Below are 13,215 nucleotides of genomic sequence, written 5' to 3'. Positions count from 1 at the left end.
TGTACATTATGCAAGAAACAAATAAAACATTAAACCTTGTGAGGAAAATCATCTACAAGTGGAGTAGCTTTAAAATAACCTGCTATGTTACAACCCAGCATCACTGCCTCGGGGGCTGAGCAGCTTGCAGTTGCGTTTACATGGACACTAGTACTCCATTAAAACACCACAGCTGTACTGTTCAGAGAAATGTTTATTGTTGAGAGGAACCCAATTATGGAAAATACATCCTGGTACATATGTTACTGGTAACTGCTTGTCTGTGCAAAACAGGTAAGTCTTGTTGAACAAACTCATTTGTTCAACAGCCATGAAAGTGTTTGTTTTCAACCTTTCTCTTTCTCTTTCGCAAGTGGAATCCTTCTCTGTTTTTGTCATTCTCAGGGTATGTGCAATGCATGCTTGAAGGTCAAGGTTGGTGTTAAAGCTTGCCATCTTGTTACAGAGGTTCAACATCTCAGAGGTTATTTGGACACAGAAAAGAAATACATTTTCTGCTAATTTGAATCAAATCATCCAAAAAAGAAAAAATAATAATCCCATCACCAAAAAGTAAACCGTTCAGCCTTAAATTTCCCCATTATACAGTAAACCTACAGTATGTGTCCCCCCTCAGTATTCATTGAGTACTGCTGCCTTCCCTTTTAATCACATTTAGATAACAAGAAAATGGCTAAACTCTAAAATGAATTTGGCAAATTCGGTGGTGCTGTCCATGTTAAGACGTGAGACGTGGATAGGAGATGCCCTTCAATGTGTCAAAAGCATCAATGCCAGCAGGAGGGTGAGGAAAGGAGATGCCACCACACCACGAGAGAATCCAAAAATACTACAGCGGGAACAAAGTAATAGATTTAATGGAATGACATAACTAAGACGTTTTTTAAGTAGCACAAGCAAAAGGTCCTTACTTAACTATGAGGTTATAAGGCTGAGGTGTTTCATACGGGAAAATCTGTGTAATCTGCTAACCGCTGCAACCTATACACTGCGGTGTTTTGTGACCTAACAGGTCAGTGCTTCTGATTAGGGCTGCAACAATGCTTTGATGTAATCAACAATGTTGATTATGTAAATACATACTTATGTACAATTCTTGTGGTTTCCACCCCCAAGCATGCAGGACATGACGGAAAATGTCCAAACCCTGTAGTTAAAAGTATGGGGATTCTCAAAATAAATATTCTAAAAGATACATGCTTTGTACAGCTACGATTGACAACAACAGCAGCATAAACATTATGCACAAGCATCTCAAAAGAGAGCATCTGCTGGCTTTCCAATCTCAAAATAACGAGACAGCAGTGCACACATTTGGAATATTGCTGTGAGTTTTGTCTTATTCATGGTTGGTAGCTAGTGCCACAGGCAAAAACAGCTTGGAGTGGAGGCTCATGGCTAGTATGTCAGTGCTTTCCAGTCACTGTGTTTTATTCACATTTTACTGACATTATGGTCCTAACCCAAACGTCATGTTAAAAACATCAGTGAATTTACAGCCTTATGGATGAATAAGCGTTAGGATTTAATATGAGATATTTCAGTGATGCAACTTGACTTTAAGGAGCCAGAGCTTGTGGAAGAGGAAGGTCTGGAACTTAAGTCCTTTAGAGGGGTTGGACCCTCTTCTTTGCTGGAGTTGCTCAAGGTGAGAGGCGGAGGGCTGGGGTGGGCTTTTTGCTTGCCCTCAGACTCTCTGCCTATACGGTAGGGTTCTCCCGGGTGGACGAAAGGGTTGCTTCCTGCATCTTCAGGTCGGGGAATGGGTCCTGACTGTTGATTGCGCGTATGTGCCGAACAGCAGCTCAGAGTACCCACCCTAGGATGGACGCTGTGCGGCGCCCCGACTGGGGACTCCATTGATCTGCTGGGAAACTTCAATACTCATGTGGACAATGACAGCGTGACCTGGAGGGGCATGACTGGGAGGAATGGCCTGCCTGATATGAACCCAAGTGGTGTTCAGTTACTGGGCTTCTTCTGTGCGAATCGCAGTCTGTCAATAACTAACACCATGTTTGAACATAAGGTTGTTCATTGGTTCTCTTGACACCATGATGGCCTAGGTTGTAGGTCGATGATTGACTTTATAGTCATCATCATCCGTATGTTCTGGACACTTGGGTAAAGAGAGGAGCAAAGCTGTCAAGTGATCAGCACCTAGTGGTGAGTTGGATCAGATGGAAGGGTATTACGCCGCACAGACCTGGTAGGCCCAAACGAGTAGTGAGGGTCTGCTGGGAATGCCTGGTGGAAGACAAAGACAAAGACAAACAAAGGCTGTTTTGGTAGCAAATTAATAACATGTCATGTCACAGTCACATGCCTTATCATTAGCACCTCTTCTATGACGCTAACACAAAGGGTCCTGGGTAATTCCATGACTGAGAACAGCCAGGTCACGCTCAATTTAATTCCAGGTCCTAATAACACAAGGATCTCTGCCTCATGGGCTGGGCATTTGTTGCGTTTACATAGACACTAGTATTCCATTTAAATAATAATAATAACGCAGATGTACTGTTCAGAGGAATGTTTTATTGCAAAGAGGAACTCAGACATGCAACATTCTTGCACATATGCTACAGCCCATTCATTGTCTGTGCAAAACAGGTGAAGTCCTTTTGAACAAACTCACTTTCTTTACAGACATGAAAGGGGAAAATGTACACTACGGTTACAACTTTTAGAATACCAAGTGACAAACCTTTTGATATTTCTTGTTTCTTGTTTCCCACTTATACAACAACTGTTGCAGCTCTACACTACTGTGACTTGTAACCTTACAAATGAGTGCAATGTGTATCTGAGCATATTCAGTTTGCTGAAAATGTTGTGGTATTTTCTTCTTCTTCTGCATTCTTTTTTTATTTTTTTATTTTTTATAATTCCAAGTGCGAAACCTTTATATATATATATATATATATATGTCTCTGCTGCAGTTCTCAAAATGGCATTCTCAAAGTATATGCAAGGACTGTATTTCAAGTTTGTAGTCTTGTTCCAGACATGCACCCTTCTTCAGCTCAGAAGTTATTTGGGCACAGAAAAAAATACACTTTCAGCTAATCTGAAGACTCTAAACATTACTTTCACAAAAAATCATCATCATCATCAAAAAAAGGTCCACCACCAAAAAGAAAATCATTATTTGAATCATCTATGTACTATGTAGTTCAGCCTTAAATGAATAAATCCCCATTATACAATAAACCTACAGTATGTGTCCTTCATTGAGTACTGTTGCCTCCCCTTTTAATTATATTTAGATAACAACAACAAAATGGCTAAACTCTAAAAGGAATTTGGCAAATTTGCTGGTGCTGTCCATGTAAAGAGGTGAGACATGGATTCACATCAAGGTGCCAGTAGCATCAATGCCAGCAGGAGGGAGAGGAGAGGTGATGCCACCATGCCAGGAGAGGAGCCAAAAATACTACAGCAGGAAGAAAGTAATAGTAAAGTAATTAGTATAATTATACACAGAGGACATTTCATCAGTAAAATTACCTCTGTAAAAGGTCCTGTTTACACCTAACTATGATGCCTGCTGTGTGTAAAAGGGAGCAGTTTTATTTTGCTGCTAACTGTCTAATCGATGAACATCGACTGTAGCCTAGTAAATGGGAATTTTTCAGCATTTTCACAACTGACAACAGCAACCAATCTCTGCAAATGTAGAATGGGTAACAAAGTGTAAATGCTTTTGTCATCAGTTGTTTTAGGAGGGAGCGTAGTCATGGTTGAGGGCCTGTAAAAGTCATGGCATTATTTGACAGAAATATTAAAAGCAGTTTTACTGATGGATTTACCAGCCATAACAGCATCAAATAAAAGATTTTAAGTCATAGTGTTCCTGTGTTCCCGACCCACATGTTAACATGTTAAAAGTATTAGGGAATTTTCAGTTTTAGGGATGAATAATATATATTAAAAACACTTAGTCCACTAATAAATAGGCTTTTTAACAGCAGTATTTAATTGGAGAAGTTGTCTGTATTATATAGTGGTAAATTAACCAGGATTATTTGAGTACTGACCAGACTTGTGTGTACCTGAACATATTAAGCTTGCAGCTGAAAGGTTGAAAGGTGTCCCTATGCATATGAACCTCTAGGCCTAGTTATACATCAAAACCTTGAACCAGAGGACATGTAATACATGAATTCCACAAAATATCCATATTTCTATCTGAAAAAGAGGTAATGTCTCTTGTCATCTGTTGTTCTAGGAGTTGATGGGATGGTGGTTGGGATCCTGTAAAAATCATAGGATTATTCGACATGAAGTTTAGGTAATGGATTTGCCAGTCTGGGCAGTATCAAAAAAAACTTGAAGTCACACAGGAATCCCTGTGACATTATTTTCCCAACCTAAACGGCACAGGTTCTGCATAGAATTATGTATCTTTTTTAATGGTTTGATTTAAAATTACATTATTTAAAGACATAATGTCTTACCATGAACATGGGCCAGTATCCTGAGCTACGGGAGGATTTGTAACCTTCACAGATGGGATCTGAGGACATGGAAGAGCACTTCCACTTACGAGAGGAGTGAGGTCTATCAGAAAAAGAAGGGATCAGTAAGGTTATTGAACATAGTTTCCACTCTGGTGTAAAGGGATGTAAATTTAACAATGAAACCTACCTTGGAAAGTGGAAACAAATATGGCACTCCCTCCCTTGAGGTACTCTCTGGACTGCATTTCTTCCAAAGATGCCAGATTGTTCCAGCCAATCAGAATTCCAGCAAAGAATGTCTCACCATACTCATCTGTAACTTCAGTTCCAATCTTACGAGGGTTGTCCCAATATTTGTTATCTGTTTACAGAAGCATATACTATTTAACATAAAGGTAATTAGCAAATGCAGTTCCTGATTTTTTTGGATTTCTTGTAATGTTACCATTACCATTTGGGTCAGTGGTGAGAGTCCTAAGCTTTGACATCTGCAGCTGTATGTTGGGGTTCTGATCCAGCATTTTGAACGTCACCTGCCTATATGGGCAAGGCCACTCCAGCTGGTCATCATAGTCACCAGAGACAAGTTGCACATACATCCCAAGAGAATCCCCAAAAAACGTTATTGCTATCCTGTAAGCATAGCCCCCTCTGGAGTACTGCCGTCGGCTGTACTTTCTATTTTTGTTCAGAATGTTCTCAAACTCATCCATCTGCATGGTTAGATGTGGGCACTCTGTCTCAGAAAGATTGATGTCATCGATTGAGAAGCCGCCCATAGAGTTCCCTGGTCCTTTACGGACCTCAAACTCCACCTGGAAGTGCTTGGCGGCATTCAGAGGAACATGCTGGAGCTGCCAGTGGGATGTTGGTGGACCTGGAAGGAAGATCTTTGAAATGAGTATGTTGTCCTACTTCAGTATTATTAGGTGGACTATATCTTAAATACATATTGTGACAAATGCAGTGCATCAGTGTTTAACACCATTTAGAGCAAATGATACAAAATATTTATCTAGTGTGACATTACCAGTGATCTGTGCCATGAGGCGGACGGTTCCTGTGGAGTCCTGTTCATCTTGAAACTCTCTCAACCAGATGTTGAGTTCGTCTAACTGGTTCCCGCTGTGGTAATAGTAGAACTGGAGACACTGATTAGGACAGTCCCTGTTGAGACTCATCCTCTGGGTCTGCAGCCAGGCTGAGTCTCCCTCCTGACCTGATGCTGTGCTAGCATGCATGAAGTGACCTGAATCTTGACCTAGAATCAAGTTGTCCAAACAGATATTATGATAGACTTTTAAATTCCATATCTTCATCAATGTTATGTATGATTTAAGAAAATAAGAAACAACAAAAGACATTGGCAAGCCATGTGTCCCACTCCATACATGAGATATGATTTTCATTATTTATCAGCAAGCCTTACCTTGAGCACCATTTCCACTGGGCAGACTGGTGTGGTCAGAGGTAGGACCCCCACTAACACGTTGTACTCTTTCCCAGCTAGTACCAGTCTGTGAACAGCGGCTCATGTGACACATAGTCTCGTTAGAAAAGCCACAGTACATCTTAAAGGCAATGGATGAATCTGTAAAGGTCAAAGGACAACGCAGGATTTAGGTTAAGTAATGAGCTGGGGATTGGTCATAGGTCATAGCTTTAGTATTTCCCGCTTCTTCTCCACCTCTGCAATTTTCGAATTGATTGTTTTGGATCAATAAACAGGGAACACATTGAGGAGGGTTAATAGTTTATACTTTTGCACTAAGTTGATGCAGAGGTTATGACGAAAATGCAGACACCTACGCAGAGCCTTTACAGAGCCTAGAGCCATAGCTGACATGCACCTCCACAGAAATGTAACTACGTCAAATTGACTGACTGATGAAACTGACTGATCACTACCACTCCTATGATGTACTCACCTCCCTATTGTAAAGGTTCTATGTTTTGTGGTTTTTGAATTTGTGTTTGTTGATCCCACAGCAGGGGTTAGTTATCCATCAGCTGCTCATTGTTAGCCTAAAGTTTCTAGAGCATCTCAAAGGACTGGTCCGCTTAATGTCAAAAAGCTCAGGCTAGTGTGATTTTGCCAATGTGAAACTAAATGAATTCTTCTTATTAGATAAATGATGGCTTATAGCTTTCAGTGACTTTGCAATTGAAAGTAGTGGTAACAATGATCAGGTCCGAAGATGAAGAATCTGAAAATTTGGGGCAAATGGTTGGGTCAACAAACCATATATCTTTGGCACGTAAGGCTGCTGTCGGCAACGTGCCTAACAGCAGTCAGTGTGTGCTTATTTTAACCATGACTGTGTTCTTTCCCAAAGCCTAAGACATCAGATTTAATTTGATCTGTTTCAAACCTAATATTGTCATTTGCAACAATTTAGTTTTGACACACAACACTGTCATCCTATAAATCAGGGGGCCAGATCAGAAATGGACTCTGGATAATTCGGAAGCTAATGACATATTAAGATCCTGATCCCTTTGTCTAAAATATCTGTAAAGTAACTGGAGGATCCTGGGTTGAAAAGCATAATTATATTTCAAAACGTTAAATAAAAACTTGTGACTGTGACACTGGAAGTATTTCTTTCTCTTTTGATAATTCACAATGATATCAATAACTGAAACAATCAATACCAAATCATTCTTAAAACTTGGTGTTGGTCATCGTAATGTTCAAGGACTTACTGCATTTGTAGAGTAGGTTCAGCTCCATTACATCATGAGGACTCATTTCCACTCTTTGACCAATCACATCCTGAAACTTTGGGTCTTTGGTGAAAATTGTTGGTCCATTGCCATTGGAGAAATCATTTTTGCCATAGTGCATCACTGACAGATAATCATATGGGACTCCCTGGGTGGTGCTCTGTTCACTGCCAACTTTGCGAAAATTATGCTCAACACCTAGACGACGCATTGGATAAAAGACAGTCACTGAAAACCTATTAAACTTTTCTACAATATCACTTTTGACATAATTTGATGAACTGATTGGTTCATTTGTGAATACTTGGTGGTTGATAGATTTATGTACTTTATACACCTTGACACAATTTGGCCAAGACAGGTTATCTTTAATAAATGAACATAACATTATGATGAAATATTAATCAAACCTTGTTTGATGTTTTCAAATGCAATCGTCACATAATCATCTCTGTCGTATCTGGACTGTTCATGGTAGAAGCCGAGGGCATGGAGAAACTCATGTTCAACAGTGGTTAAGCTATCACAAAATCTCCCGATAGAGAGGACCTGTCCACCAGAGAAGGTTCGCCCCACGTACGAAAAGCATCTAAAACAGAAAAACACACACATTTGTACGATTATGTAATGACCTGTACCAAGGCCTCAATTAATCTCCCTAATAAATCTCCCAATGGAGAGTCCATTGGCAAAATTTCGCCCAATATATGAAAAGCATCTGAATTGAAAAAGTGCACAAAAATGGTAACAAAGTGTGTCATATTCTTTGTGTTTTGTGCAACTAAAAGTCTAAAACAAAGAAAGGGTAAAATGACCATTTTCAATGTTTAATGTTCAATGTTGTAAATTATTATTAATAAATGATCAGAATGGCAGATGATTCATTTAGAGTTCATGCACAAAGTCTTAAAAAAACAACCAAAAAAAAAAAAAAACAATATCCATCATCATCATCACACACATACATACCCTCCCTGCTTTTGGACAGAAATGTAATATTTCTCAGAGTCCCTTGGTTTGAAGTCAATGCATGATTTCAGCCTGAACTGGTCAAAGGCTCTCATGATGACTCCTTTAGCATTCATCTCTTCCATTGTTCATGAGAAATGTGTTGCAGAGATAAAAAAAAAGAAACATTAGATAATTTAAAGCATAATTGGTGACATTCTTTCTAATGCATTTTATTCTGAGGAGCTGCTTTCACTGCTCTCTTCAAGACGGGTGTAAAGATGGACTGTGAAGAACTATGCCAATCTCATGAAGCTTTATTCACAGAGTGCTGCTGTTTTCTCTTCACATTAGGAATCTCCTGCTTGGCAACAGCCAGTGTATTCAGATTTGTTGAATTCTCAATTTACATCCATTCATTCATTCATCTTCTATACCCGTTTAGTCCTGTTAAGGGTCACGGGGGTCTGCTGGAGCCTATCCCAGCTGTCATCGGGCGAGAGGCAGGGGTACACCCTGGACAGGTCGCCAGTCCATCGCAGGGCTAACACAGATACAGACAACCATTCACACCTACGGACAATTTAGAATCACCAATCAACCTAATGAGCATGTCTGGTGGGAGGAAGCCAGAGTACCCGGAGAGAACCCACGCAGACACAGGGAGAACATGCAAACTCCACACAGAAAGGCCAGCCAGCCCATGGATTCAAACCGGTGACCTTCTTGCTGTGAGGCATCAGTGCTAACCACCTCGCCACTGTGCCGCCCTCTCAATTTACAATCATATACATTTCAGTAACCTTCCAAAGCAGCCACTTGAAGACCAGGAGACAAAGGTGTGCTTGCAATACGTAGACATTGTTAGTATGTAAGAACATTTACCAAGGTCTTTGTCCAGTACATATGGAACTGGGGATGTCCACAGTATGTCATCACCAATAATGGCACTTCTTTGCGTGTTTGGAGCCTAAGTTACATTAAGTATGCATTAGGTAACATGAACAATATAAGCATACTAGATGCATGTGTCTTTTTATATTTATTTTTTTTATAATTTTACTAAAATCTCACCTCCAGAATATCATCTATAACTTTACCCATGTTTGCTTCTGTAAGGTCCTTGTCTTCACCAATCTCTACACCATCAATTTTAGAAAATAACATTAATTCAGTAAATAATAGTTTAATTAAATTGATTTTATTAAATTAGGAGAACAAATGATATACTTACCCACAGTCACTGGTCCATTCTGTAAACACAGGGAGTTTTATCCATCAACTTGTAAAATTATGTAAAAATATAAGGATGGAACAAACTATTTGCATTTTGTTTGACCTAGCGTTCAGTCCAAATTTCTGCCAGAACAAATACAGCATTTATTTAATAAATTAATCAGTTTCTTGTAACTGCATTTGGATAAAGTTACCTTCATTTTCTCTGCTTAAGAAGGAGATTCATTTTATCAAATAATAATCCAACAAGAAAAACCCTTACTGGGATCATGGAGGTTGCTGCCACGTTCACCATGAGGAAAATGTAGATTTTCATCCACATGTTGTGCTGTGTCTTGGCCTAAAGAATGTAAATATAAATGCAATCAAGCTATGTTACGTAAAACATTTTTCTTTAAATTCAATGTTGATTTACATTTAATTTGTCCATCAAAAATCTCACCTCTCTTTATCTTCTGCTACCCTGGTTGTTAGTTTCTCTGCTGTGCATGAGAAGCTTAGTCTGTAAGAGGAAACTTTATACTATGCAAAACACATGAAAGTATGTGACGTGCTGTTTTGGTTGCATGACTGACAGTTTGTCATGGCACTACGTTGGAACGTCTGATTAGATGGATGTAAACGTGGCCATTGATTCAGCTAGGAATTCTGCCTGTGGTGACTGCATATTTAAATTTCTTCTCTAATTTTACAATAATTAAAGATAAACTACAGGGGTAATAACTTTCTAGAGTTGTAAACTGTGTATTTCAAAACATTGCACAGTGCAGCGAAGTCTGATGGATCTTTATATGCATTCAAATGAATGTAAAAAAAAAAAAATGCAAAATATCAGCAGTTCTTTCAGTTTACGTTGTGGATAAAAGAAAGAGTAATTTAATCATACACCCTCTCAGGGTATCAAGAGAAAGATTATTTCAGACATGTCATTATATTTACTGGCTGGAAGAACTGAAAAACAATTAAAGTCTGTATGAAAGTTATATATCCCATATATGGAGCAACAGTTACTAGTATTATTTTTGTGGAACACACACTCACACTCAGACAGGTGTCATCACCCCATCAGAATTTAAGGGAACCTTGTGAAAATCATAGTTTGTCTGACCTGGTTTTTGGTACTTACAGATGAGTCCCTCTTTGTGTTTAGAAATGCTGCTAATCTTTAGGAATGTCAGTTGTCAGTCTCTACTCCACTTTGGTTTTAACGGAAGAAGAAATATTGAAACAACAACTGGCACAAACGCACCAGCATCTTTTTTCTTAAGTTCATTACTTTACATCTTGTGGGTTAGAGGTTGTTATACTGAACAGTGTTTTAATGGGTTCAGGCATTAAATATGGAGGGAAATCTGTTTTTGTAAAATGATAAATTTAAACATTATAGCTATACTTCTCCACCCACGACTGTAGTTCGACCCACAAGAACAATCGCATTGTCAAGTTTGCTGATGGTCGGACTCATCTCAAAGGGTGATGAGGCAGCCTACAGAGAGGAGGTCCTGAATTTGGCAACCTGGTGTTCAGAGAACAACCTCGCTCTGAACACCAAGAAAACCAAGTAGATCATCACTGAAGGAAGCACAGCACCGACCCAGCAGCCTCTACATCAACGCCAAGTGTGTGGAGAGGGTCCACACCTTCAGGTTTCTCGGCGTCCTCATCTTCGCCAACATCTCCTGGACAGAGAACATCACGGTAGTCATCAAAAAGGCTCAGCAGCTGCTACATGTCCTTAGAGTTCTCAGGAAGCACAACCTAAACTCCAACCTGCTGCTGACCTTCTACCACTCATCCATCGAGAGCCTGCTGACATACTGTATCACAGTATGGTATGGCAGCTGCACCGCCACAGACAGGGCTCCAGAGAGTTCTAAGGGCAGCACAGAAGATCACTGGCTGCCCTCTCCCCTCCCTGATGGACATTTACACCTCCCGCTGCCTCAGCAGAGCCATAACCATCACCAAGACAGCTCCCATCCTGGCTCTGACCTATTTGACCTGTTGCCCTCAGGGAGGCGCTACAGGTGCATCAGGTCCAAAACCAACAGATTTAAAAACAGCTTCTTCCCAAAAGCAATAACCACTCTGAACTCTCATATGCACTGATTTCATAGTCCAACCACCCCAACCCCCAGGCTCTCGTCAGCCACTACTGAAAACACTGTACAATACCTCTTACCATAATGTGCAATTCTTACCATAATGTGCAATATTTCTTACCATAATGTGCAATAATATAATGTGCAATATTTCTTACCATCATGTGCAATAATATATATTTAACACTGTGCACCTTACCTCCCTTTTTTGTACTATTTATGTTTACTTACACTGAACAAAAATATAAACACAACACTTTTGTTTTTGCTCCCATTTTTCATTAGCTGAACTCAAAGATCTAAAACATTTTCTATTTATACAAAATAACAATTCCTCTAAATATTGTTCACAAATCTGTGTAAATCTGTGATAGTGAGCACTTCTCTTTTGCCGAGATAATCCATCCCACCTCACAGGTGTGGCATATCAAGATGCTGATTAGACAGCATGAATATTGCACAGGTGTGCCTTAGGCTGGCCACAATAAAAGGCCACTCTAAAATGTTCAGTTTTATCACACAGCACAATGCCACAGATGTCGCAAGTTTTGAGGTAGCGTGCAATTGGCATGCTGACAGCAGGAATGTCCACCAGAGCTGTTGCCCGTGAATTGAATGTTCATTTCTCTACCATGAGCCATCTCCAAAGGCATTTCAGAGAATTTGGCAGTACATCCAACCGGCCTCACAACCGCAGACCACGTGTAACCACACCAGCCCAGGACCTCCACATCCAGCATGTTCACCTCCAAGACCGTCTGAGACCAGCCACTCGGACAGCTGCTGCAACAATCATTTTGCATAACCAAAGAATTTCTGCACAAACTGTCAGAAACCGTCTCAGGGAAGCTCATCTGCATGCTCGTCGTCCTCATCGGGGTCTCGACCTGACTCCAGTTTGTCACCGTAACTGACTTGAGTGGGCAAATGCTCACATTCGATGGCGTCTGGCACGTTGGAGAGGTGTTCTCTTCACGGATGAATCCCGGTTTTCACTGTTCAGGGCAGATGGCAGACAGCGTGTGTGGCGTTGTGTGGGTGAGTGGTTGTCTGATGTCAGTGTTGTGGATCGAGTGGCCCATGGTGGCGCCGGGGTTATGGTATGGGCAGGCGTATGTTATGGACGACGAACACAGGTGCATTTTATTGATGGCATTGTGAATGCACAGAGATACCGTGACGAGATCCTGAGGCCCATTGTTGTGCCATTCATCCACGACCATCACCTCATGTTGCAGCATGATAATGCACGGCCCCATGTTGCAAGGATCTGTATACAATTCCTGGAAGCTGAAAACATCCCAGTTCTTGCATGGCCAGCATACTCACCGGACATGTCACCCATTGAGCATGTTTGGGATGCTCTGGATCGGCGTATACGACAGCGTGTTCCAGTTCCTGCCAATATCCAGCCACTTCGCACAACCATTGAAGAGGAGTGGACCAACATTCCACAGGCCACAATCAACAACCTGATCAACTCTATGCGAAGGAGATGTGTTGCACTGCGTGAGGCAAATGGTGGTCACACCAGATGCTGACTGGTTTTCAGACCCCCCCCCCACCCCCCCAACCGCTGTTATGTTTACACTGTTTTTGCACTGTTATTGGAGTTGACTTTTAATCTCTTGTACATGTGTATAGTGACAATAAAGGCATTCTATTCTATACCTACCAAGAACTGAACGTGTCATTGTCTGATAACTACTTCATTGTTATCAGACCTTCAGTGCCCCAAG

At 40.6% G+C, this 13,215-nt stretch overlaps 1 protein-coding gene across 1 annotated transcript; it reads right to left on the bottom strand.

Moving 5' to 3' along the window:
- Nucleotides 1–2,766: 2,766 nt before the first annotated feature.
- Nucleotides 2,767–9,242, bottom strand: LOC311497521 (meprin A subunit beta-like; the record flags this gene model as incomplete). The annotated part of the gene is made up of 11 exons (XM_084557838.1): nt 2,767–3,436; nt 4,461–4,563; nt 4,651–4,824; nt 4,915–5,340; nt 5,494–5,724; nt 5,893–6,054; nt 7,170–7,388; nt 7,601–7,779; nt 8,160–8,277; nt 9,024–9,108; nt 9,213–9,242. The coding sequence occupies 11 exons, from the start codon at nt 9,240–9,242 to the stop codon at nt 3,358–3,360; spliced, it is 1,806 nt and encodes a 601-aa protein (XP_084413964.1). The 3' UTR covers nt 2,767–3,357.
- Nucleotides 9,243–13,215: the final 3,973 nt, after the last annotated feature.

Source organism: Chelon labrosus (genome assembly GCF_963514085.1).
Source record: "Chelon labrosus genome assembly, chromosome: 12".
Lineage (NCBI taxonomy): Eukaryota > Metazoa > Chordata > Actinopteri > Mugiliformes > Mugilidae > Chelon > Chelon labrosus.
The sequence above is the reverse complement of the archived record's forward strand: the minus strand, read 5'-3'. Positions and strand labels throughout refer to the sequence as shown.